The sequence below is a fragment of the Schistocerca gregaria genome, chromosome 3 (assembly GCF_023897955.1).
Source record: "Schistocerca gregaria isolate iqSchGreg1 chromosome 3, iqSchGreg1.2, whole genome shotgun sequence".
Taxonomy (NCBI): domain Eukaryota; kingdom Metazoa; phylum Arthropoda; class Insecta; order Orthoptera; family Acrididae; genus Schistocerca; species Schistocerca gregaria.
In genome coordinates this window covers 615344640-615370743 of record NC_064922.1, presented here as the reverse complement: position 1 = coordinate 615370743, position 26104 = coordinate 615344640, and the positions used below count along the sequence as shown (strand labels likewise).

At 44.7% G+C, this 26104-nt stretch overlaps 1 protein-coding gene across 13 annotated transcripts in view; it reads right to left on the bottom strand.

The window, feature by feature from the left end:
• Positions 1-26104, bottom strand: part of LOC126354218 (partitioning defective 3 homolog) — a 468105-nt gene that overhangs the window by 124571 nt on the left and 317430 nt on the right. For all 13 annotated transcript variants that reach the window (XM_050003695.1, XM_050003686.1, XM_050003692.1 and 10 more), the window contains one exon: positions 15444-15689. In XM_050003695.1, the coding sequence (XP_049859652.1) occupies positions 15444-15689 (246 nt within the window). The remainder of the gene's footprint in view (positions 1-15443; positions 15690-26104) is intronic.

Below are 26104 nucleotides of genomic sequence, written 5' to 3'. Positions count from 1 at the left end.
CCAAGAAGAAATGCTGCTGATAAACGGGTATTCATTGGACAAATATATTATACTAGAACTGACATGTGATTACATTTTGAAGCGATTTGGGTACTTAGCTCCTGAGAAATCAGTATCCAGAACAACCACCTCTGGCCGTAATAACGGCTTTGATACGCCTGGGCATTGAGTCAAACAGAGCTTGGATGGCGTGTGCAGGTACAGCTGCCCATGCAGCTGCAACACGATACCACAGTTCATCAACAGTAGTGATTGACGTATTGTGACGAACCAGTTACTCGGTCACCATTGACCAGACGTTTTCAATTCGTGAGAGATCTGGACAATGTGCTGGCCAGGGCAGCAGTCGGATATTTTCTGTATCCAGAAAGGCCCGTAAAGGACCTGCAACATGCGGTCGTGCATTATCTTGCTGAAGTGTAGGATATCGCATGAAGGGTAGAGCCACGGCTCGTAACACATCCGAAATGTAACGTCCACTGTTCAAAGTGCCGTCAATGCGAACAAGAGGTGACCGAGACGTGTAACCAATGGCATCCCGTACCATCACGAAGGGTGATACGCCAGTATGGCGATGACGAATACACGCTTCCAATGTGCGTTCACCGCGATGTCGCCAAACACGGAAGCGACCATCATGAAGCTGTAAACAGAACCTGGATTAATCCGAAAAAAATGACGTTTTGGCATTCGTGCACCCAGGTTCGTCGTTGAGTGCACCATCGCAGGTGCTCCTGTCTGTGATGCAGCGTCAAGGTTAACCCCAGCCATTCTCTCCGAGCTGATAGTCCATGCTGCTGCGAAGATCATCGAACTGTTGGTGCAGATGGTTGTCTTGGAAACGTCCCCATCTGCTGACTCAAGGATCGAGACGTGGCTGCACTATCTGTTACAGCCATGCGGATAAGATGCCTGTCATCTCGACTGCTAGTGACACGAGGCCGTTGGGATCCAGCACGGCGTTCCGTATTACTCTCCTGAACCCACCGATTCCATGTTCTGCTAACGGTCATTGGATTTTGACCAACGCGAGCAGCAATGTCGCGATACGATAAACTGCAATCGCGATAGGCTGCAATTCGACCTTTATCATAGTCGGAAACGTGATGGTACGCATTTCTCCTCCTTAGACGAGGCATCACGACAACGTTTCACCATGCAACTCCTGTTTGTGTATGAGAAATCGGTTGGAAACTTTCCTCATGTCAGCACGTTGGATGAGTCGCCACCGGCGCCAACCTTGTGTGAATGCTCTGAAAAGCTAATCATTTGCATATCACAGCATCTTCTTCCTGTCGGTTAAATTTCGCGTCTTTAGCACGTCATCTTCGTGGTGTAGCAATTTTAATGGCCAGTAGTGTATATTAATTGCAACACAAATCGTACATCATAATCAATAACATATTCCGGGCTATTATGCCGTGATCGGTTGGATTTTCCTTTAGCACCCAAGTTTCGTCCCCATATGCAGTGGACATTTACAAAGAGGATCGTAGCTTCTTTGAATGTCCGATTCGCACCCTGGCTCGCTACTGACTGCAGTGGCGTGACGTCACAAGCTTTGAGTCGAGGCCTACGTGAGAGACAGGCCGCGGCGCGTACGTCACGAAGGTAGTCCTGCGCTCGCTCAAATCAGCAGACAAACTACGTGTCTACACCTGTTAACTCGTAAATAGGCGCGTCCGTACAAACTAAAACTGAATCTTCCACTGGAATCCGCTATTATGGAATCTTACAGTTATTATTCCTATGATGATGGGTTGGGCATGTGCCTACTTGTAATTTGTTACAGCTGTACTGGCGTACAATGAAATAGAATCATGCTAAAATGAATATCAGTTGCATAAGACACCACTTCCAGTATGTAATGAGTACTGTTAAGCAGAAGAGACTAAATGCTATAAACAAGCCGTTACACCATTTGTATCGAGTATTGATCTTAAATTAAATTCTGCCGTAGTACTGTTAATCAGTAAGACTTGATAATAGCATATTTCAGTGGAAGATGCAATTTTCGTTAGTACTTACACGACCAGCTGCGAGTTAACAGGTTTAGAAACGCATTTTGACTGCTGAGCTGAGCGAGCGAGCGAGTTCAGGCCTACCTTCCTGACGCACGCGACGCGGCCTGTCCTTCTCGTGGGCCTCGCTTTGAGTGCCCGAGCGCAACTGGCCGTTATCGGTTGCTATTGTCCACCGTTACCATCATCCAACGGCGGAAGACTCCTACACGTCGTCTTCAGCATCGGAATGCAGAGGTCATTCAACTGAACGTGCCCGTCCTTCCTATTGAAATTCTTCGAATGTTTTACAATCTCCATGGCCCCTCTGAACAGCCTACGTGGCATCCGCTTCTAGCTGCTAGTACTTGAGTCCTATCGAAACTAATGTGGTCATGTCCTGGCTGCAGAGCATGTTCCGCAACAGCTGATTTGTCACTCTCTTCTAGGGATGGCAGTCATTGCTGAAACAACCGGCTTTCGGTTATACCGTTTGTTTCCAAGCCACTTCTACCTGCCTTAAATCCGCTCAAAACAACCGGTTTCGGAAATAAACGATTTCGATTTTTTTATTCGTACTTCTTTCTGCAATAAACGTAGAAATCGAACAAAGCCTGGAAAATTTTTGACTGTCCGTTTCAAGATACATAGAATCAAAATATTAAATAGGCAAACAAAAGAAAATTTCGTCCGTCCACTGTTAGCTGCTATTCTCGAAAAATGGTAAATGGTTGAATAAAAATAAATAAAAAAACAACCAGCATTCTCGCATTGAGTCTAAGTTTTAGAAACTCTGCTCAACAATCATTATCAGGGATCATATTAGCATTTGAGCATTACGAATAGTCAGTGCTAAATGGTGAAAACTGAGGTTGAAGAAGTGTGTTTTTCATGTTAATTTGACCGGTTTTAGGGGCTGCAAGCGGATAAAGGCATATTAGGTAGACACCGGCTGCAGATCACCTATTTTCTATTTTATCGTGCATTATGAATGAATAAATCTATTACTGTTACCTTAATCTTCTTCCTCTTACTAACTCATAGAAATGTCAGACAAATATTTTATCTTTTTAGGGAAAGGAAGCTTTGTACTTCATGGATATCTTATATCGTAGAAATATTTCCAGACTAGGCTTTGTGCCATTCTGCAGTACAATATATGGCCCACGACGACAGCGAGAAACTACCGCATAAAGAAGGTGAGGAGGAGGGGGGGGGGGGGGGGGGGGGACTCGCACATTGCACGTGCACGCGTGCCTTAAGTCACCACTTCACACGGCGTGAGGGACATATTGTCTCAGCAGTGCCGCACCAGTTCTTATGCCATGTGTTTGTTGCTCGCTTCTGTCGGCTCTGCTACTTAAAGAGCACTGGCCGCTTTTTCATTTTCTGAAATAACACAATAATTTCAAATAAGGCACATTTTATGCATAAAAATTACTTCATCTTTAAGAAAGTTTCTTCAAAAAGGAAAAATTTTACCACTGTTCCTACGGCTAATTGATATTTCGGTTTTTTACTCAGTTATCTGTAAAAAAAACCTGTTATTAATCGGGACCAAACAAATACCGTAAAATAGCGGTTATTCGGAACTAAAATTCCGGTATCGCTTTTTTGCCATCCACACTCACTCTCCTTTCACCGTTGCTCTTATGATCTTCTAGTCGTCTTTTGATAGCTATTTTTCTGGTGCTCACGTACGCCTTCCCACAAGTACACCGAGTCCAATAAATATCTGCCTTTCCAGTGGTCTGCGAGTATCCTTTCCCAGTTTTACGTGATCCTGTATCTTCCGAGTGCCTTTGTAACTAACGGAATGTTACGTTTTTTCCAAGATCTTTTTCCTATGCGGTCAGTAACGTCCTTAACTACAGCCAGGAAAACTTTCGATTTCGCAAGGGCTTGTGCAACGCTATGATTTCTGCGAGGTTGTCTTGACGCTCCTTTTACCTAAGCGGACGAATAACATTCTTGGGCAATGTGCTGGTGAGATATTTAAATTTCTCATCAAGCAGTTCTGGTTCGCAGATGTTCCTTGCTCTATCCGTCAGCTTTTTGTGATGCCTCGCTTTCGTTGTGGGTGATGGTTCGGATGCCGGTGTAGATAACTGACTGTGTGCGCGCGTTTTCGGTGAACTGTGTGGTCTAAGCCACTAGCTTTCTTGAAAAATACCACATCAAGAAAATTTAACCTTCCGCCTGCCGTCTCCCCCCCCCCCCAAAAAAAAAAAAAACCGACGCAGGATTCGGACCTGCGACCGTAGCAGTCGCGCAGTTCCAGACTGAAGAGCCTAGAACCGCTCGGCCACCGCGGCCGGCTCAGTGTCCTCCACGCCGAACAATCTTCGGATTAATCCCACTGAGATGCTTGTCAGAACGACCTAGTTCCTCTTTACAAGGCCCAGGGAGTAGACAACATTCCATTAGAACTACTGACGGCCTTGGGAGAGCCAGTCGTAACAAAACTCTACCATCTGGTGAGCAAGATGTATGAGAGAGGCGAAATACCCTCAGACTTCAAGAAGAATATAATAATTCCAATCCCAAAGAAAGCAGGTGTTGGCAGATGTGAAAATTACCGAACTATCAGTTTAATAAGTCACAACTGCAAAATACTAACGCGAATTTTTTACAGACGAATGGAGAAACTGATAGAAGCGGACCTTGGGGAAGATCAGTTTGGATTCCGCAGAAATGTTGGAACACGTGAGGCAATACTAACCTTACGACTTATCTTAGAAGAAAGATTAAGAAAAGGCAAACCTACGTTTCTAGCATTTGTAGACTTAAAGAATGCTTTTGACAATGTTAACTGGAATACTCTCTTTCAAATTCTGAAGGTGGCAGGGGTAAAATACAGGGAGCGAAAGGATATTTACAATTTGTACAGAAACCAGATGGCAGTCATAGAGTCGAGGGGCATGAAAGGGAAGCAGTGGTTGGGAAAGGAGTGAGACAGGGTTGCAGCCTCTCCCCAATGTTATTCAATCTGTATATTGAGCAAGCAGTGAAGGAAACAAAAGAAAAATTCGGAGTAGGTATTAAAATTCATGGAGAAGAAATAAAAACTTCGAGGTTCGCCGATGACATTGTAATTCTGTCAGAGACAGCAAAGGACTTGGAAGAGCAGTTGAACGGAGTGGATAGCGTCTTGAAAGTAGGATATAAGATGAACATTAACATAAGAAAAAAGAGGATAATGGAATGCAGTCGAATTAAGTCGGGTGATGCTGAGGGAATTAGATTAGGAAATGAGACACTTAAAGTAGTAAAGGAGTTTTGCTATTTCTGGAGCAAAATAACTGATGATGGTCGAAGTAGAGAGGATATAAAATGTAGACTGGCAATGGCAAGGAAAGCGTTTCTGAAGAAGAGGAATTTGTTAACATCGAGTATAGATTTAAGTGTCAGGAAGTCTTTACTGAAAGTATTTGTATGGAGTGTAGCCATGTATGGAAGTGAAACATGGACGATAAATAGTTTGGACAAGAAGAGAATAGAAGCTTTCAAAATGTGGTGCTACAGAAGAATGCTGAAGATTAGATGGGTAGATTACACGACTAATCGGATTGGGGAGAAGTTTGTGGCACAACTTGACGAGAAGAAGGGACCGGTTGGTAGGACATGTTCTGAGACATCAAGGGATCACAAATTTAGCATTGGAGGGCAGCGTGGTGGATAAAAATCGTAGAGGGTGACCAAGAGATGAATACACTAAGCAGATTCAGAAGGATGTAGGTTGCAGTACGTACTGGGAGATGAAGAAACTGGCACAGGATAGGGTAGCATGGAGAGCTGCATCAAACCAGTCTCAGGACTGAAGACCACAACAAGACAACAACTAGCCACAAAGCTTGAGGAATCATGATAGCAGCTAGTCCAGCCCTCTGACAAACGTAAAGTGCTCGAATAAAGTTTGTTAGTATTTTTAATTACAGAGTCAGCTTTGTATTCAAATTAAAAGCCGACTAATTAGCTCACGGCCTAATTGGCCCAGTATTTCAACAGTCGATTTAACAAAATGCCGATTAAATCACAACAAATGAATTAAAATGTACTGACGTCTGTTTTACTTAATACAGAATTTGTATGATACTGCGTATTCCTAGAAGCCGACGGCAACTGCTAGTTTGAATTTCAGTCCTCCCTCACCAGCGGTGGAGGGACACATCCCGCCTGTTGTTTTCGTGGAAGACCCGCTATTCCAGGCCTCCCAACCTGTGGGCCGCTAGCACTGCCTTCACGGGCCAGAACAAATTTGCAAGAGGCTCACTTGTTAGGTTGGTCAGGGGGCTTCTCTTTATGCCAGTGGAAGCATACAGGGTCGCTGGGTCTTCGTACAGAAAAGTGCCGAGGGACGTCAGCGACGCCCCAATTGAAGTCAGTTCTTAGTTGGAGCAGGTCGACAACCAATGGCAGCGAGTGTGGCGCCGCCATTACGTACGGGTGGCATGCTTGTTACATCGACAGCGGTAGCTGGTCGCACAGCTCGTTACAGTGCGGTCAGCAATTAGTTTCCGTTTGCTAATCGGTAATAATCCAGGTGCGATGCAGTAGCGCGTGCTCCGAATACCAGGGGCGGTTATCGTATGGCATTTCTGGAACAGCAATCTACACCACCCCTGACTTGGTTAGTCTCCTCATTTCTGATGACTTCATATTTCAATTCTTTCTCGGTGTACTTTCTCTTAATTTGGGCATTAGAACATTCATCACAATGTCCTTAATTTGTTTCCTGTTCAACTGTTATTGTGTCTTGACCTCCAGCAAGACTGCTTCCCGCAAGTTTCTTAGTTTCATTTGTACGCAGTAACTGTTATTCACTTGTAACCGGCTGCCTCTCATTTAATACGTTGTTCTGAGACAATATACGCAACACTGTAACAGATCTTTCTGTTTTCCTTGGCGTGCTTTTCCCCTGCAGTCTCTTTTTATTATCAATTGAATACTGAAACCGCAGCTAGACGTGATGCCGACAGCGGCGGAGTAGCCGGTGAGGTTTAACATCGCGAGTTCAGTAGCGGAAGGAGGTCAACCGACAGCCAGTTCACTTATCGCTATCATACTTTCGATTAATTACACCATCTCACGCCATCTAAAGAAGCAACTGCTTGATATGCTTTCGGCTGTTGAGGGAGAATGGGCTGCCGTTCCTTCAGAGTTCAGATAGCTAATTGAAAGTGACCCCAGCAGTGTTTTTTCCATAACAATGTAGAAGGGTGCACAAACCCATGTTAATGATCACTAGTGTGTGTCTCGATACTTTTGAACAGGTACTGTACACGGAGCTAAAGATTATCTACATTTGGTGCGGATATACAGATTGCAATTGTAAGAATCTAATGGCCTTAAAGAAAGGCAGTAGTTTAAAAGCGAGAGAGGGTTGTTCGATACGCAGATTGTTCAAGCAGTAGAGCGCACCAAGGAGAAATTTGGAAAGGTAATGAAAGTTCACGGGGAGGAAACAAAAATTTGTGATTTTCTGATGACACTGTAATTCTGTCGAAAACCGCAAAGGGCTCGGAACAGCAGTTGAACGAAATGGATGGTGTCTTGAAGAAAGATTATAAGGCGAAGACAAAAAATAATAAAATAAGCATGACTGAATGTAGTAGAATTAAAATCAGACTATGCTGATGGAATGTAACTAGGAAATGAGACGTGAAAGTACGAGACGAGTTTTACTATTTGGAAAGTAAGATGGCCGAATTAGAGATAATATGAAACAGCAAGCAGAGCGGTTTTGAGGAAATTTATTAACTTCTAACAGAAATTTAAATGTTAGGAAGTCTTCTCTGATGTATTTTATATGGATTGCAGTCTTGTACTGAAGTGAAAAGTGGACTGTAGTCAGTTCAGACGAGAAGGGAATAGAAGCTTCTGAATGAAAGATGAGTAGATCAGATAGCTAATGACAAGCTACAGTATCGAATTGGGGGAAAGATATACAGTGGTTTAAATGCCTCTGAGCACTATGGGACTTAACTTCTAGGACATCAGTCCCCTAGAACTTAGAACTACTTAAACCTAACTAACCTAAGGACATCACACACATCCACGCCCGAGGCAGGATTCGAACCTGTGACCGTAGCGGTCGCGCAGTTCCAGACTGTACCGCTCGGCCACACCGGCCGGAGATATACAGTGGAAGACCAAGTTTTGCATAAAGTAAACAGGTTCAAACAGATGTAGGTTGCACTAATCATGTTTAGATGAGCAGGTTTTTAAAAGTGCCTACTGTGGGGACCTGCTTCAAACCAGTCTTAGGCGTGAAGATTGCAACAGTAACATGACTTTGAAGCCAGCCCGTGTGTTCAGGTGGGAAGCTTCTCGACCCGCTACATAACCCTGTCAAATTCTTCCCGCCGCTCTCACTAGTTCAGGTAACTGACAGTCCATTATGTCAGAGTTATTTGATGACCTTGTTAATTTATTCATTAGTTTTGTAAATCAAAACTCCTGTTTCTTGTTGCAATTAAATTCAAGATTTACTTTCCAGACTAGTTTCGTATTTCGTGCTAAAGGCATCTTAAGTTGATTTTTTTCTGTAATCATAATTTTTAAACGTGACACGTGTAGATTCGGAGCTGTTAACATCAAAGTTTTGCACGTAAATATAACGCTATCCAAAATTAAAGCAACAGACGAGGGTTTTGCAAGGCTGCTTTTATTTTGCCACAAAACAGTGTAATCAGATGATAGTAAAGTAGAAACAATGTAAAGAACACAGAACGTAAACAACTGCAAAAAGCATAACGGTAGACAAAACTGTTCTTGGTTTTTCCAACTTAGCGGATTCGCACGCACGTTCCGGTAACTGGTTAATGCGCTCAGCATGGTGTGCGACCACCTCTGGCAGCAATACAGGCCTGAAAACGACGTCATATGCTGTGAGTGACGTCATCTGTCTCAAGTTGAGGCAATAAGGCCCATTCTTCCTGCACAGCTGCTCACACGTCTTGGAAAGTGGTTGGTGGATGCTGACGTGATGCAGCCTGTCTAACTAGTGCATTGCAGACATGCTCTATGGGATTCAAATCAGGAGAATGGGCAGGCCATGCCATGCATGCAATATCTCCAGTTTCCAAGAAGACATCAACCGCCCGTGATCTGGAAGGTCGACCATTATCCTCCATCAGTACGAAGTCTGGGTCCACACCACCTCGCAACAACCGCACATCAGGTCCCACGACACCTGACAACAGTTGAAGCTCGCAGATTCAACCGTACAATTTCACGAAGAGGCGTTCGAGTCGTCAACACAATCCCTGCCCACACCATTAAGTTTCCTCCTCGATATTGGTCCCTTTCCACAACGTCTAGATTCTGAAATCTTGCTCCACGTTCCCTTCACATGCGAACGGGTCGAGAATCACTCTCAAGACCAAACTGGGGCTAATCTGTGAAAAGAACATTGGCCCACTGCTCGACCGACCGGGTTGCATGTTGAGGACTCCACTATAGACTTTCAGTTCTGTGAAGATGCATCGGACGTACACATACAGGAGACCTCGGACAATAAAGGCGACTCTGTCGAAGCCTTCTGTACACCATTTGTCTCGACACAACACGTTCAGAGGATGCTGCGAGGTCAGATGCCAGTTGCCGTGCCGTACTAAGGCGGTGCCGTCGTGCCCTTATGGCCAAATAACGCTACTCTCATTTTGATGTCACACACGGTCAACCCTGCCCTGGTTTTTGTGATACCGACTCGGCCCCTATAAATCGTCGCCACATCCGAGAAACAGCAGAACGATTCACGTTAAGCCTTCGGGCCACATCAGTTTGCGACTGTCCTGCCTCCATTCTTGGTACGGCCGCCCACTGCAGGGAGTCTGGTAGGTGTCATCTTTGTGCCTTACTGCAACACCTGTGACTGTATACACAGCCATTGTGGGTGCGGGACTACCCAGCAGACACTACCCCGTTAGATAGGTGCCCTAACGTCTTCGTTGACGCGGTTGTCCGGTGACCGGAATGCAGAACATGATTGTACGGACAGCTGTTGACGTTCTGTATGATTATACCGTGAATTAGACACAAGACGGAGAAATAGCGGTTTGGTGTGATAATTTTGGACACCAGTATAAATATATACCGTTACTTGTTTGTCGCTCGGAAACCGGCATTCCCTCGCATCTGGTCATAGTTTAGAGGACGCGCTTCCGCTTACGAAAATTCGGCACGTTTTCGCATCGGTCCTTTTTTTTTTTTGTTACATCATTGAACGAAAAATCGTCAGACGTATGTATCACTAGTGGAGACAGGCGTACTCAATGACAAGTCCGCGTTGAAACTCAGATACAAATGAATGTTTCTATGACAGCCTTTACAATAGTGTTACCCAAGAGATTCTGCTGGTGACAGTTGCTTATTACAAACCGCGACTGCAACGGGCTTCGTCCAACACATGAAATACACGAAGTAAGTATTAAAAGGGCACAATTACGAAAGTAATAGGGTTTTCGAATTAAAAAATCATCGGAGACGCAGTGTAAAGCTACGCACCAGTAGTCTGTTTCAACCGTCGGAAATGAATTTCTGATAAACACTGTAAACACGAGACTAATATTTGTGGCTCGCCAGAGTTTGAGGCAGGAAGATACTGCAGGAGGAGAACGTTAAACAAGTGACGAAGTTGGCGGGTCCTAATGAAAAGATCACGCAGCTCTCGGCGACGTCCATGTAGCCATGTGTTAGCACTAACAACTTCAGCAACTCTGCGAAAGGACTGACGAGCACATCCTACAACAAAGGGCTGCACCGCAAGAAAAATGCAGAAGGAAACAATAACAGAACTGAAAAGCAACAATTAATGGTGCTTTACTATGAAAAGCCTCTGGAGACGCAAGATTTAAAGACCAGAAAAATGAGAGAAACTAACTACTGAAATGCAGATAACACCAAATGTTAAACAATGCGCACGAATTCATTTATAATACAGTTAAAAGCAAAGAAAAACGTCCTTGGATGTGCTATCATAAACAATGAATTTATTAACTATGCAAACTCGTCCTATTAGACAGTTTCTTCTTCTACATCGTTGAGAGTGACAAGAAAAAAAAAAATTAGAACTGTTTAAATCAATCGTGAGAAGCGAGACAAACTGTAGTGTGTACTTTAGCGGTACTTCTCGGCTAACTATGGGCAAACAATTTTCCAAATACGTGTAACTGAAGAAAATTAGGCTGTAAATACAACACATTTATCAATTCTAGGTTAGGTACTGAACGTAACGCGAAAACCAAAATAATCATCTTTAAGTTTTTGATGCTTTAACAGAAGTCATGTGATAAAACAGATTACAGGATTGTCTGTATCCGCTTTTTCCATAAAACATACTGCTTTACTTCTATCACACACACACACACACACACACACACACACACACACACACACACACACACACACACACACACACAGTTTCGACAATTTTATTTATTTTTCTCTCTCATTTGGGCAGTCAGTTTTGGTTAATGGTGACTATTTTAGAAAGTGTGCCTTCGTTATCTACCCATTATCTGAGAGACTGTGAAATAATTACTGAAGTAACATTTGTACATTTTGAGCTACTCACAACTGTTCAACTTCGAACATTCTGAGTCTTACTGCAAGAGCCTTCTATTCACTAAGTCATCTGTTAAGGGAATTATACTAGCGGATGACTCAGTGTATAGTAGGCTCTTACATTAAGGCACGGAATGTTCTCAAAATAACCACACAAGATTTTTTAAAAAATGTTGACGCTATGCAATTCGCACAAAGCTGTGTGTTAACCAAACTAGCTTCACTTCAAACGTTTGAAAATGGCCCAAGAACCGAAACTGCAGCATCCCAAATGCATAAATAATGATATAATCTTGCAGGAACATCCAGGGATACATGTGGATACTGTCTGCAAGCCGGCCGGTGTGACCGAGCGGTTCTAGGCGCTTCAGTCTGCAACCGCGACAACGCTACGGTCGCACGTTCGAATCCTGCCTCGGGCATTGATGTGTGACATCTATAGGTTAGTTAGGTTTAAGTAGTTCTAAGTTCTACGGGACTGATGACCTCAGATGTTACGTCCCATAGTGCTCAGAGCCATTTGAACTGTCTGCAAAATGTGTTGCGAATAGAGTTACCAATAAAGAAATGAGTTGCCTTATGCTGAAGCCTTACTGGATGAGCACCGAAAATATTGTAAGCGAATAAGCATTTCATCATTTTGTGAGGAGTTGCCATCGAGGAAAATTTTCGTGTAGGTTTGAAATTATGTTCAATGTTTGCTGCAAGATGCTATGTGCTCTCATTCTCAAATAGTGGGTGAATGTAAATTGAGTATCTGCGAGCAGTGATTTACGCTACCTCAAGACATATACACAGTTTCTAACTGTAATATTAGACGTATTGTGGTATACTTGTAATATAAGATTGTACAACCCAAGAAGGATACAAAATAAAAAAATAAAAAAGACGACGCACCACGAAGGAATAATCCGAATGGGACGCAAATCGGTAGATGTGCTATACATGTACAAACAACCAAATGATTACAGTAAAGAAAGATCGCCTTATGCAAGAGAACGAGCTTCACAAACTGGGAAGCGCAGTAACGCCTTGGCGCACTTCTGGCCCTTATGCAACCAATTATTCGGCTTGGCATCGATTGAGAGATTTGTTGGATGTCCCTACTGAAGGATATCGTGCCAAATTCGATCCAATTGGAGCGTTAGACCGTCAAAATCCCGAGCTGGTTGTAAGGCCTTGTCCATAAAGCTCCAAACATTCTCGGTTGGGGAGATATCCGGCAATGATGCTGGCCAAGGTACGGTTTGGTAAGTTCGGAGACAAGGCGCTAGAAACTGTCTCTGCGTGCAGGTTGGCATTGTCTTGCAGAAGTGTAAGCCCAGGATGGGTTGCCACGAAAGGCAACAAAACGGGGCGTAGAATATCGTCGACGTATCGCTGTGTTTAAGGGTGCCGCGGATGTCAACGGAACGGCCCTGCTTTGAAATGAATTGGCACAGCAGACAATCACTCTTGGTTGTTGGGCCGTCTGTCGGGCGATAGCCAGGCTGTAAAATCCCGTCACTGTCCTGAACGTCTCCAGACAAGTCATCGCTAGTCATCGGTGCTGTATTCGAAGCGGGAGGCATCACTGTAGACAATTCAGTGAGATTCCAAGCAGGAGTTGTGTCTGAGACGACACGGACAGCAGTGGGATACCAACCTGACAGTCGCCAGCCGTACAGCTCGACAACCGGGCGTGAGGGTGTGGGGCGCCATTTCCTTTCATTGCAGGCCCTTTTGCTCGTCAACTGCGGCACCTTACGGCACAGAGGTACGTCGACAGTATTCAACTCTCTGTTTTGTCGCCTTTCATGGCAAGCCATCCGTGGCTTAAATTTTATCAAGATAATATCTGCTCGTACACTGCAAGAGTTTCTACCGCTTGCTCGTGCTTGGTAGACCCTACATTGCCATCAACATAGCCGGATCTCTACCCAATTCAGAAAGTCTGGAGCATTATGAGCAGTGCCCTACAACTATCTCGGGGTTTCGACAATCCAACACGCCAACTGGACAGACTGTGGGACGAGAAACCTCAGGAGGACATCCAACAACCTGTATCAATCATTGCCAGGCCGGAAAACTACTTGTGTAAGGGCTAGAGGTAGACTAGCGCGTTATTCACTTGCCCAGTTTGTGGAGCGTCTCTTGAATAAAACATCCAATTTTTCTTAAATGGTAATACCTTGCTTGTCTGATCATTTAAGCCACATCTATCCATCTATCGATTCCTTCATGGCGCATTTTTTTTTTTTTTTTTTTTTTTTTTTTTTTGCAGAGTGTAGCCCTTAGAGAGTAGATCGTAACACCGTTTTAAATAACGTCAATAATTATATGAAATATCGAGAATAAGATTTTTGCTCCCCTGAAATCCGTTATATAGACAATCTGCAACTGGAACTTTACACCGTGCATGGAGTTAGTGATATAGGTGGCGATTATGTACGGGAGTCACTCCAAAAGAAATGCACACAATTTTTTAAAATCAATCTTTTATGCTACATGTTTGAAAGTTATACAGTGTGTAGATACATCCTTTAGGAACAATATTTTCATTTCTCCACATAATTTCCATCCCTCTCAGCTGCCTTACGTTATCTTGGAACCAGCGCCTGTATAACCGCACGGTATAATTCTGGACCAACCTGTTGGAGCCACTGTTTGGCAGCGTGCACAAGGGAGTCACCATCTTCAAACCTTGTTCAACGAAGAGAGTCTTTCAGTTTCCCAAAGAGATGATAGTCACATGGAGCCAGGTCAGAGCTGTACGGCGGGTGTTTCAGTGTTGTCCATCCGAGTTTTGTGGTCGCTTCCATAGTTTTATGACTGACATGTGGCCGTGCATGGTCGTGCAACAGCAAAACATCCTGCTTTTATCCATGTGGTCGAACACGACTCAGTCCAGCTCGAAGTTTCTTCAGTGTCGTCACATATGCATCAGAATTTATGTGGTTCCACTTGGCGTGATGTCTCCCGAGGAAGAGTCCCCCGGAATCGAAAAGCACCGTAGCCATAACTTTTCCAGCAGAAGGTGTGGTTTTGAATTTTTTTTTCTTGGGTGAATTTGCATGATGCCACTGCACTGATTGCCTCTTCGTCTCTGGTGAAAAATGGAGCCATGTTTCATCATCTGTCACAATTTTTCCAAGAAATTCATCACCACCATTCTCGTACTGTTCCAAAAGTTCGCTGCATACCGTTTTTCTTGTTTCTTTGCGAGCCACTGTCAACATCCTGGGAACCCACCTGTCACAAACCTTTTTTTAACGCCAACACCTTCAGTATTCTGCAAACACTTACTTCCCCTATCCCAACGTAGCGTGACAATTCCTTCACTGTGCTGCGTCTGTCAGCAGTCACCATTTCGCTAACTCTCTGCACATTGTCTGGAATGTGTACAGTACGAGGCCTACCGCTGCGAGAACAATCGCCAATGTTGCCGTGCCCGCTTTCATCACGTAACCCGCTTGCCCACCGACTAACTGTACTGCGATCGAGAGCAGCATCTCCATACACCTTTTTTTCAACCTCTTGTGGATGTTTCCCACCGTCTCGTTTTCACAGCACATGAATTCTATGACAGCACGTCGCTTCTGGCGAACGGCAAGTGTAGCAGCCATCTTGAAGACATGTTGTGACGGCGCCACTGACGGGAACAGGTTGAACTAAGTTTGAAAACAAGCGTGAAGGATGTATCTACACACTGTAAAACTTTCACATATGCAGAATTAAAACTGTATTTGTACAGAAATAGTGTGCATTTCTTTCGGAGTGACCCTTTCGGAGAAAAGGAGAGTTGGCAGTATAGATTTGTGAACCACCAATCGGTTCGTGCTCTGAAGACGTGACTCCTGAGGTCAGGTGAAGGGCACAGAAGAGGTGGCACGGTACCTGGAAGATGTCGGGGCTGCTGGTGCCGACAGAGCTGCCGCCGGCGCTGGCTCCGTCGCCGCCGCCGTGGGGCAGCAGCAGGGGCGGGCCGCCTCCGCCGCCCCCGGGCCCGCCCCCGCTCTCCTCGAAGTTGGCGACGATCTGCTCGCGGTCGTCCGCGACGTCGAGCAGCCGGTCGTCCGGGTCGAGGATGCCGCCGCCCGCCTGCGACCGCAGGTTGTGCACCACCACCCACGCGTCGTTGCCCTGCAACACGAGGGTGCACGCCCGAGTCAGGCACCCGCGTCTATAGAGCGAGGTCGCGGCCGGTGCGCCATTGCTGGCAAACCGAGCACACCGGACGAAGCATTAGCCACCCCAAACAACCCTTTCACCGCCACTGGGACATACGTGTCCCACGATAGGTTAGCAGAGAACTTTCTGCACGTTATTACTATGCACCATGTGCCAAATTCTTTGTGCAGAAACTATTTCACACGTGTCACAAGGAGGAGGATCGATATTCCCATCACACGAGACACTCAAATTTTCATGTAATGAGGAGTTTGCCATTTGGAGTGATCTTACAAAATGTCAAATATTTGTAATCATAAAATACACCACAAAAGTAGGTCAATTTTATCTTCCTTTATTGAATTTCGTTTCGAGTCCCCCTCAGAGGGGGGGGGGGGGGGCTGGCAGCAGCCTACAGAAAACTTAAAAAACAGAATCAAGAGATATGAAAAACAAACAAAAGCAGGCGATAAAACGGTGACGGTTATAAACTGAAACATGGAGAAAGAGAAGAATAAAATGTAAAAACAAAACGGTGGGCGATGCTGATTAAAACACGTAGTAAAAAGACAGGTACAATTTAAAAAACACGGCGACTGTCTAGTTTCTTTTCGCACGAGATAGAAGAACACAACTAGCGACAGTATGGTGGCTGTTCGCAACACTGACAGGGGATGCACAACACTGAACACTCACTTAAAACAGCACTATACAGGCGACACGGCGGCAAATGGAGGGGGGGGAGGGGAAGGGGAAGGGGAAGGGTGGTGGTGGTGGTGGTGGTGGTGGTGGTGGTGGTGATTGTTTAACGTCCCGTCGACAACGAGGTCATTAGAGACGCAGCGCAAGCTCGGGTTAGGGAAGGATTGGGGAGGAAATCGGCCGTGTCCTTTCAAAGGAACCATCCCGGCATTTGCCTGAAACGATTTAGGGAAATCACGGAAACCTAAATCAGGATTGCCGGAGACGGGATTGAACCGTCGTCCTCCCGAATGCGAGTCCAGTGTGCTAACCACTGCGCCACCTCGCTCGGTAAGGGGAAGGGAGAGGAGGACTCGGATCGATGAGGGGGAGAAATGGGGGGGAGAGGAGAGGAAATGAAAAAAAAGGGTGAGCCGAAGGAGGGAGGGGACATAGAAAAGGGGGGGGGGGTGGGCAGACGCGACAAGGAGTGGGAAAGGCAGTGGAGGGGAGAGCACAAAGGACTGTTGGGAGAGAAGGGAGGAAGAGAGACGGTAGGAGGGGGAAAATACAGGATGGAAGGGGTTGAGGGAGCCCGTAAAAGGACAGGAGAAGGGAGACGGAGGTGAGGATCAGAGCTGATAGGAGGGATAAATGGAGGGGGAGTCGACGGAAGCCACATTCGGAGAATAGATGAAGGGTGTAGTGGTGGAGGGTAGGTGTGAACGGTGAAGACATGGCAAAGAGCGGGGCGTTAAGTAACGGACGCGACTGTGTGAAGAGAGACAGGGAGTATCCTGTTATCAGTAGCTAAGCAATAACGGCAAAGTGGATCGGTCAGGAGGGGTGACTTGTACCAAATGTACTCTCCGCAACACACGGTTAGGTGGCTTGCGGAGTACGATGTACCATGTATGGAAGTATGAAATCGGAGTTTCCCTATAGATGGTGCTAAACGTCAGTGTTGGGCCTGTGAGACGGCGTCTGCAGCGCCATCTGATTTCTGTAACGGCTGACGAATGTCAACACACAGTTACCCAAGTTCCATACATCGGTATCTGTTTCAAACCCGCTAACTTGTCGAGTTTTGTGCCAACGAATTAAGATTTGCGGACTGGGGATTTCTGTTATCATTTGAAGAAAACTGCTTCAGAATCGCATCGAGTGGTTGTCGGAGCTTTCGACGAACATGCTGTTGGGAAAACGTAGTGTTATGAGTGGTCCAAAAAATTCAAAAGTGATGATTTTGACATGTGAAACGACGAGCGCGGGAAACCACCGAGAAAGTTCGAAGACAACGGAGTGCACGCCTTATTGCATGAAAATGATACTCAAACTCAACAGGAACTCGCGAAACAATCGAATGTGGCGCAGAAAGCCGTTTCTTTCCGGTTGAGAGCTTTGGGAAAGGTGCAGAAAGTGGGAAAATGGGTTCCGCATGAACTGAATGAAAGACACCAAGCAAATCGAAAGACCACTTGTCAAATGCTGCTCGCCAGATACAAAAGAAAGTCGTTTGTCCATTGAGTAGTGACAGGTAATGAAAAAGGGATATATTTTGAGAATTCTAAGCGTTGTAACTGATGGATGAATCCAGGCGAACTGTCGAAATCCATTGGAAGACCAAATCGCTTTGAAAGAAGACAATGCTCTGTTTTGTGGGATCATAAGGGTGTCATCTATAATGAGCAGCTAAAACCTGTTGAAAACGTTATCACTGATCGCTACCAACAGAACATGATCGATTTAAATCGAGCATTACGTGAAAAACGACCGGAATATGGAAGAAGGCAACACAAAGTCATATTGCTCCATGATAACGCCCCATCACACACAGCAAAACGGGTCAGTAAAAAGATCGAGGCGTTCAGTTGAAACATACTAGGGCATGCAGCTTACTCTGCAGTCTTGGCTCCTTCCGATTTTTATCTATTTGCATCATTTGGTCGCGCTCTCGCTGAAGAACGCTTCACGCTTCAGTTTGTGTGAAAATGGCTCGCTGAGTGGTTCGCTTCAAAAGAAGAATTTTTTGCGTGCCATTCATAGCCTGCCGGAGAGTTGGGAGAAATGTATAAATATCAATGGAGATTATTTTGAATAAAATATTGTTTATCGGTTTAAAACAACAAACGTGTAATTATTGCAACCAAATTCCGGTTTCGTACACCTGGTAGATGTAGATGAAAATTGACTGTTCATTGTATGTCACCTGACTGACTATCGTGGACATTTGAACCCTTCTACATCTGCCAAAGTCGATTGTTAGAGATGAGATCGCGAAGTGAAAAGATAAAACCGCAACTAAACTGAGACCAGGTAGACCTCGGGTACAGGTTAAGAGGTTGAAAAATAAATCTTATGAAATTAGCGGAAGGTATCATTCGTAAGAGTGGGCACATTTCACATTAACTTCCACTAACAGTTCCCCGGACACTTGACCAGATTGTGTCCCAAACGTACCCCTTGGTGGAAACACTAAACAGAGTAAATTTTCTCTTATTGTTACTTCTGACATTGTCTTAAAGAAGACGGCAGTGGCAACTTTCTTTCATGTTACGTTAATGTTTCCGGTTCAAAATGTTCGAAACCCTGATCAGAAATATTTTTATCTGTCGGAGAAAAGGGAGGGGGGAGGGGGGAGGGAGGGAATGGCGACGTGGGATGACAATGCCGGTCGCAAATGTGTCTGACGTTGGGGAGTGGTAAATTTTGTCCAGCGTGTCTTCCCCTGTCCTCCTAAATGGGTTGTTGTTGATCCTTACTATACTGGCTTGAGGGCGACAATTGTTCCCGTAATGGCAGGCGTTTTCCAACGTCTGTTGGAAAGCACCGGTAGGTAACAGCACGTGTCAGACGAGCATTAACCCCGACTTGGAAGCCTGGAGACATATCGCTGTCTCTGTGGGGGCGGAGGTGACGTTTTGAGAGTCGAGAATGAGTGAGTGACCCTCAGCGACCAACAGTGTTGCCCTGTCCCTGCGGAAACCTCAAAAAGAATTTCCGAAGCGCGTTTTCGCGTACTTAGATAAAATTCTTGTTGTAATGTTCCTGTTATCTTAGCGGGAGAGGCGGGTATGTGAACACAAAGAGGGTAGGAAGGCAGAGGAATTTTATCAAATCGCGCCACCAGTAGATAGCCGGTGGCGCTTGTTAATGAACGAAGCGAACTTTACCAGTTATAACGTGCCAAGAAAATGCATTTATTTCAGTGGCGTTTTGCTAGACTTCTTCCGCACTCACTTGAAACTGGTATTCAGTTTTGTCTTTGAGGATATCATATTACCAGCTGCCCCTCCAAAATCATACAGATTATCCGGCAAGCATGGAAAAGCTGAAATTTCGAGACTGTGCATCAAGGGCCAACGTCTGGGAACAAAAAGGAGTGGCAGAAGGTTGGACGTGAACCGCAAAGTACAAAATTGTCTGGCATCTGTGCGAGAGTTCTCACGTTTAGAGCGCCGTTCTGCTTGTGCCCTTCCCACGAGGTTTTTTTTTTTTTTTTTTTTTGTTTTGGTGCGACCGTGAGACAAGGTTACATGCATTAGTAGAGTTCACTAACACATTATAACATGTAATAAGACCAACGAAAAAAATTCCAGCTCATCCATAAGAAAAATGAAATCATCGCCGTCTTTTCTCGACGCTGTGTCTCAATGTGCGGGGTCTGTAGGTAAAACTTAGTCATTCCGCACTCAGTTTCATGGTCAACTCACTTCTCGGACACGTTTTACGTTAACCTCATCTAGAAATGCAGGTCGTGCGCACCTCGTAATTATTCGAAACACATAATCTCTGCCCGATGAATTGCAGAAATTTTTAAAATTTTATTGATTTTGTGCGCTGAGAGAAATGGGGATCTGCTGTGCATATGAAACTTTTTCTTTATAAAAAGTTACTGAGACACCACGACTAACTAGTTTCGCCTTTAGAGACAGTTTACAAGCGATAAATGTATACACAAGAATACGTGCGTCAAAAGTAATTCTCTACGTAGACAGCCTTTTCCATTCTAGTTTCAGTTTAGACAGACGTTAACACTTCTCCAGAAACTCAGTTTAACAATTAGCAAGTCTAAGTTGTTGTAATGCCAAAGAAGTGCTGAGGTGTTTACGGCCCTAGTCAAGTCAATTGCTGCATGGTAAAATGATTGCCCTCGTGAAAACGTTGGAGCCTGTGATTTTAAAAACTCTTATTTTTTAAATAGTTACTTTTCAGGTTGTCTGCCCTTCCAGTAGACATTGCGATAATTCTGCTTCATTATTTTTATTTTTGTTCGGCACCAATTCATGTTCACACACACCTGTAATGTTGTCATTGCGATATCTTCATGAACTTCACTGATCTATTTACACTCCCCGATAATGCCAGTAACAGGGAGACAGCGCTGTGTGTAAACTGTGTGATGGGAAACCTAGGCTTTACTACAGTAAACAGGTTCAAATAGATGTAAATCGCAATAGTTATGCAGAACTGCAGTAGCTTACACAGGATAAACTGAAGACCACAATAGCCAAGATTCAAGAACTGAAAATTTATATCAGTATAGCAAGTAATGTTCATTGTATACCTAATCCAATTCTCAATATTATATAAAGAGCAGCTACGAGTTTTTCCCATCCTCCGACAGAATACAAAGTAAAACATATGAAAGTCAGAAACGATTTACGCTCAGATACTGTATATGTAACGCGTGTTTTTTAATACACTTTGTAATGGGTTCACCGCCCTGCTGGAGCAAACGTAATTTCGAAGTATTGCTCAAGTGCTCACTGCGACAGAAAACGGTTTGCAGCAATAGAGTCGCATGTCAGAGCAGTCTCGGCAGTTGTAGTCTGTCGCTGGTACAGCGCAGTTCATAGCCATGTGTTGTAAGGTAAATTTTATTATTTTTATTGGCATGTGTATAGTTAAGTCACTTGTATGAGATGTTAATAAAAATTTGTTTCAATCTTTTTGTGATTGGTCAGCATCAGTTGACCCAGATTTGTAATATTCAATTTTCCATATACATCTACATCTACATGACTACTCTGCAATTCACATTTAAGTGCTTGGCAGAGGGTTCATCGAACCACAATCATACTATCTCTCTACTATTCCACTCCCGAACAGCGAGCGGGAAAAACGAACACCTAAACCTTTCTGTTCGAGCTCTGATTTCTCTTATTTTATTTTGATGATCATTCCTACCTATGTAGGTTGGGCTCAACAAAATATTTTCGCATTCGGAAGAGAAAGTTGGTGACTGAAATTTCGTAAAAAGCTCTCGCCGCGACGAAAAACGTCTATGCTGTAATGACTTCCATCCCAACTCGTGTATCATATCTGCCACACTCTCTCCTCTATAACGCGATAATACAAAACGAGCTGCCCTTCTTTGCACCCTCTCGATGTCCTCCGTCAATCCCACCTTGTAAGGATCCCACACCGCGCAGCAATATTCTAACAGAGGACGAACGAGTGTAGTGTAAGCTGTCTCTTTAGTGGACTTGTTGCATCTTCTAAGTGTCCTGCCAATGAAACGCAACCTTTGGCTCGCCTTCCCGACAATATTATCTATGTGGTCCTTCCAACTGAAGTTGTTCGTAATTTTAACACCCAGATTGCAGATCTTTATCAATAATGTAAAGTATTTTCAGAATAAAATTTTTACCAGTCTACAAAAAAGGGAGGAATAATTTTGCCTTAAATCATTACCAGTACCGATCCAGTCATCTATTTAAATATTTCAGAAATTTTCGCAGATCATAGTCATGTGTTCTTTAGTAATCAAACGACCAACTCTGCAGCTATGTTAATAAGCAAAGTCAGTTTTTATAATAATTCAGATCTCAGACAAATGTTTCCAGTATTGGTACATAGGCCAGCATTTCACTAAGCAATGCCATTTACGACCAGCGTTAGCCGGCGACATCATCATGAGGTAAGGATTTTTCAGGGCCATGGCGCAGCACTGCATACGTCAAAATTTCAGTTTTCATGAGCTAAGATATTAACAAAAAATTATTTTTATTTACATACAGGAAGGTTACAACTTATCATAGCGATTGAGGCATAGCAGTACCAGTTTCCATATCTCTTCTTCATGGAGACCGCAGCCTCTCTCTCGATTCGTCACGCTGTCATTCAGTTCCACGTTTGAGGACGCCGGAGCAACCACAGAATCAGTGCAGATGCAGTGCGAGACATTGCCTAAATTACTCAAGTCCACTGTGAGAGACTGCCAGAATTATGCAGAGCCATTCCATGGGCACATTGCCGGCCTGTGTCGCTCCGCAGCGCGCCAAAGCTCAACCGCATGCTGCTCAAACTATTTCAGATGCTACTTCCAAGATTAAAACTGAGTGGGCTGCTGACAAACCAACGTCCCAGGAACCCCGATAGGCCACCAAGTGACTTTCACCATTTTCCAGAGCTGAAATGTACCGACAAAACGACGTTTTTCTGTAAGTGTAGTAACAGTATTAATAGTATAGCTTTATTCGTCGAAGGAACACTTTTACAAGAATATTGGACATGTAGTACTAAAATTTAAGAATAATTCATATGTGCAGTCATGTACATACTTACAGGCTGGTACACGAAGTCGGCTGTGGCCTTACAGTAGGAACCCTCAAGGCACTTAGAAATTTACAGAAACCACGGAACACGTATATCAGCATGGCCAGATGAATTTCGGAACCTCCCGTATATAAGGCTAGTCTGTTTAAAAACAGTACTCTGTCATTCGGTTTGTTCCTAATACACAATGCAGTGTGCAGTATCAGCCCAAAAACCCTACAAAATATCCAGCTAATTGCCATTTCCGTCTATCTGAAATTAAAAAAAAATATTCTATGCACTTTTTGTTTTAACCTGTATAAGCACGAATGATGTATAACGTTTAATGGTACATAATTGTTAACAGAACTGTTTGTTTCACAAAACTTCTTTCTGGACATAAACACTATGACTCGTTCTACAACCTACAGCTTTTCTTTCATGATGGGAGGTATTAAACATGATGAATGAATGTGTGAGTACATGCGTACGTATCTTTGTGTGCCTGCTTACCTGTCTGTCTTATCATCCAGAGCAAAGCCCCTGAATTACTTTCTCTTTCTTCCGGTCAACTGTGTGAAGATCCCGCTGTTCGAATAGTACTCCGAATAGGAAGACCGAGCGTCCTGGTGAGCCTTTCTACTGTATTTCGCTAAAATTCTCCACCCAAACCGATAAAAATATCCCACGTCGGTTCGTACGCGTTCGCCCACCCCCTCCCTCTCTTCTCTGTAATTGTTAGATGGGAGCAAGTTTACAGTTTGTCCATCCAATAGGCAGATTATTTGGAGAGCACGGTTGCCTGTAAGCCACACCCGGGGGCCGAATCGCACAATAACCCTGGGTTCGGCGGGGGCGGCGGTGGGATGGATGGACTGCTGTGGCCTGTTATGGGGTTGTGAACCACAGAGGGCTACGGCGGGACGAAACCTCTCTCTCGTTTCTAGGTCCCCGGGTTCATACATACATACACACATACATACATACAAGGGGAAATGAGTAACCCATTCTTCCCTAGACGCTTTACATTTCCACGTTAATGACGTACCGGCTTATGGTTCCGCGAAGGTATGGAACATTCGCAGGCGTGTATAGCGCGTGTAATAGCTGCTCCGATAAAAGGGTATACGCTGTGGGGAGAAACATTCAAGATTTCATAACAGTTCTTCTTCAACAACACACTATCATAAAGGGATGAGATATTATGTGCGCTTAAGAAGGAAGCAATTCAGAGGCGGGCTGCTAGATTCGTAACCGGTTGGTTCGAACAACACGTAAGCTTTTCGGAGATGCTTCGTGAACTCAAATGGCAATCCCTGGAGGGAAGGCGACGTTCATTTAAAGAAACACTGTTGAGAAAATTTAGAGATCCGGCATTTGAAGCTGTCTGTCAAACGATTCTACTGCCCCCAACATACATTGCGCGTGAGGAAGACGAAGATACGAGAAATTAGAACTCATACGGAGGCATATCGACAGTCGTTTCTCCCTCGCTCTATTTGTGAGTGGAACGGGTGAGGAAATGACTAGAAGTGGTACAGAGTATCCTCTGCCACGCACCGTACGATGGCTTGCTCAATATCGATGTAGATATAAATGTGGATATAAATGTAGAAGACACGACAGCACTCTCTTAACAAAAACAATTTATCATTTGTTTGAAGAACCGTGCTCAGTTTTAAAAATTCAGCAGACTGATACAGGTATGTATGAGAACGAGAGTTTCCTAGAAACTAAACTCGCTCAAGGTAAGCAGGGCTAAATCGCAGACCGACCAGTTCAGTTTGCGTTCTGTACTCAGTTTCAAAATAACTCCCGTACTGGGTGAACTTTTCAAGTGGGTCACGGCCGTGTGCCGTCTCCATTCTTCACCAGGTGTCCAGTCGTAGCGTTTCGTTAACGTGAACATTGGGTTTAAAACCGCGAACAAACACGCCTGGTTTTAAATAAAAGGGAAATGATTCGTAATTTCCTCTAATTGTGTGTGTGTGTGTGTGTGTGTGTGTGTGTGTGTGTGTGTGCGCGCGCGCGCGCGCGCGCGCTTCAAGTACGTGACCGCGTGCTGGTTATAGCGTCGATGGGAGGCCTTGCGTCAAGCTTGGTTGCGCAGGCGGACACGAAACGCATTCCACGTAGCCTATGTTTAGCAACAACTGCCGTAGACGGCGGACATGGCTCTACTGTAGGCCGTGTGGTAAGCATGTCGTGGGAACTAATGAATCCTCTGCAAGGATACGGGCAGCCTGCGGACGTAACGTCGGCACAATAAAACAGAAACAAGTAACGGTGTTGTGATGGTAGTAACAGAGCCCCCCCCCCCCCCCCCCACACACACACACACATCTACAACACTGCTGTACAAAGCATCTGTTACAGGTAACTCTGAGTTCAGCGAATCTGTATTTTTTGCAGGTAAATAATTTATGCTTTAGTTCGAGATCTATTCATATGACTAAATTAAAGACCCGCAACGATTTTTTTTGCGTGCATGTAAAGCCAAATCTCACGGACTACTGTAAAGATTGTTATATGGTTTTCCACCAACAGACCGACTGACTAGGCACATTTGTGTGCATACATTGATCATTAAGACCACCGACCTGCTATCTATATAAACTCGTCCAGGCGATAGCAGCGTCACCTGGCGAGGAATGACTGCTAGTCAGACACACGCTCGGTGTATGTAAAATCAGTGAGTGTTGAGTCCGTGTGTAGAATGGGGAAAGGTGTGCTATATATACGACTCTGACCGAGAACAGATTGTGATGACCCGGAGGCTCAGCACGAGCATTTCGGTAACTGTGCGACTAATCGGATGTTCGAGGAGTGCTGTGGTGTCCTCAACACGTGGCGAGACCAAGGTCAAAGCACGTCCAGATGTCGTGGGGTAGGGCGGCCATCCCTCTTTACAGATGTCTGACGTCGTAGGCTGGTGAAACAGGACAGACAGCGAACTGCGGCGTAACTACCATCAGACTTTAATGCTGGGTGCAGTGAGAGTGTGTGTGAACACACAATGCGCCGAACCCTTCTAACGATACGGCTCCGCAGCTGACAACCTAAGTATGTTCCAATGTTAACAGCAGGACTACAACTGAAATGAGCACGTGACCATCGACACTGGGCGTTGGCGCAGTGGCAGAGCGTTGCATGGTCTGATGAACCCC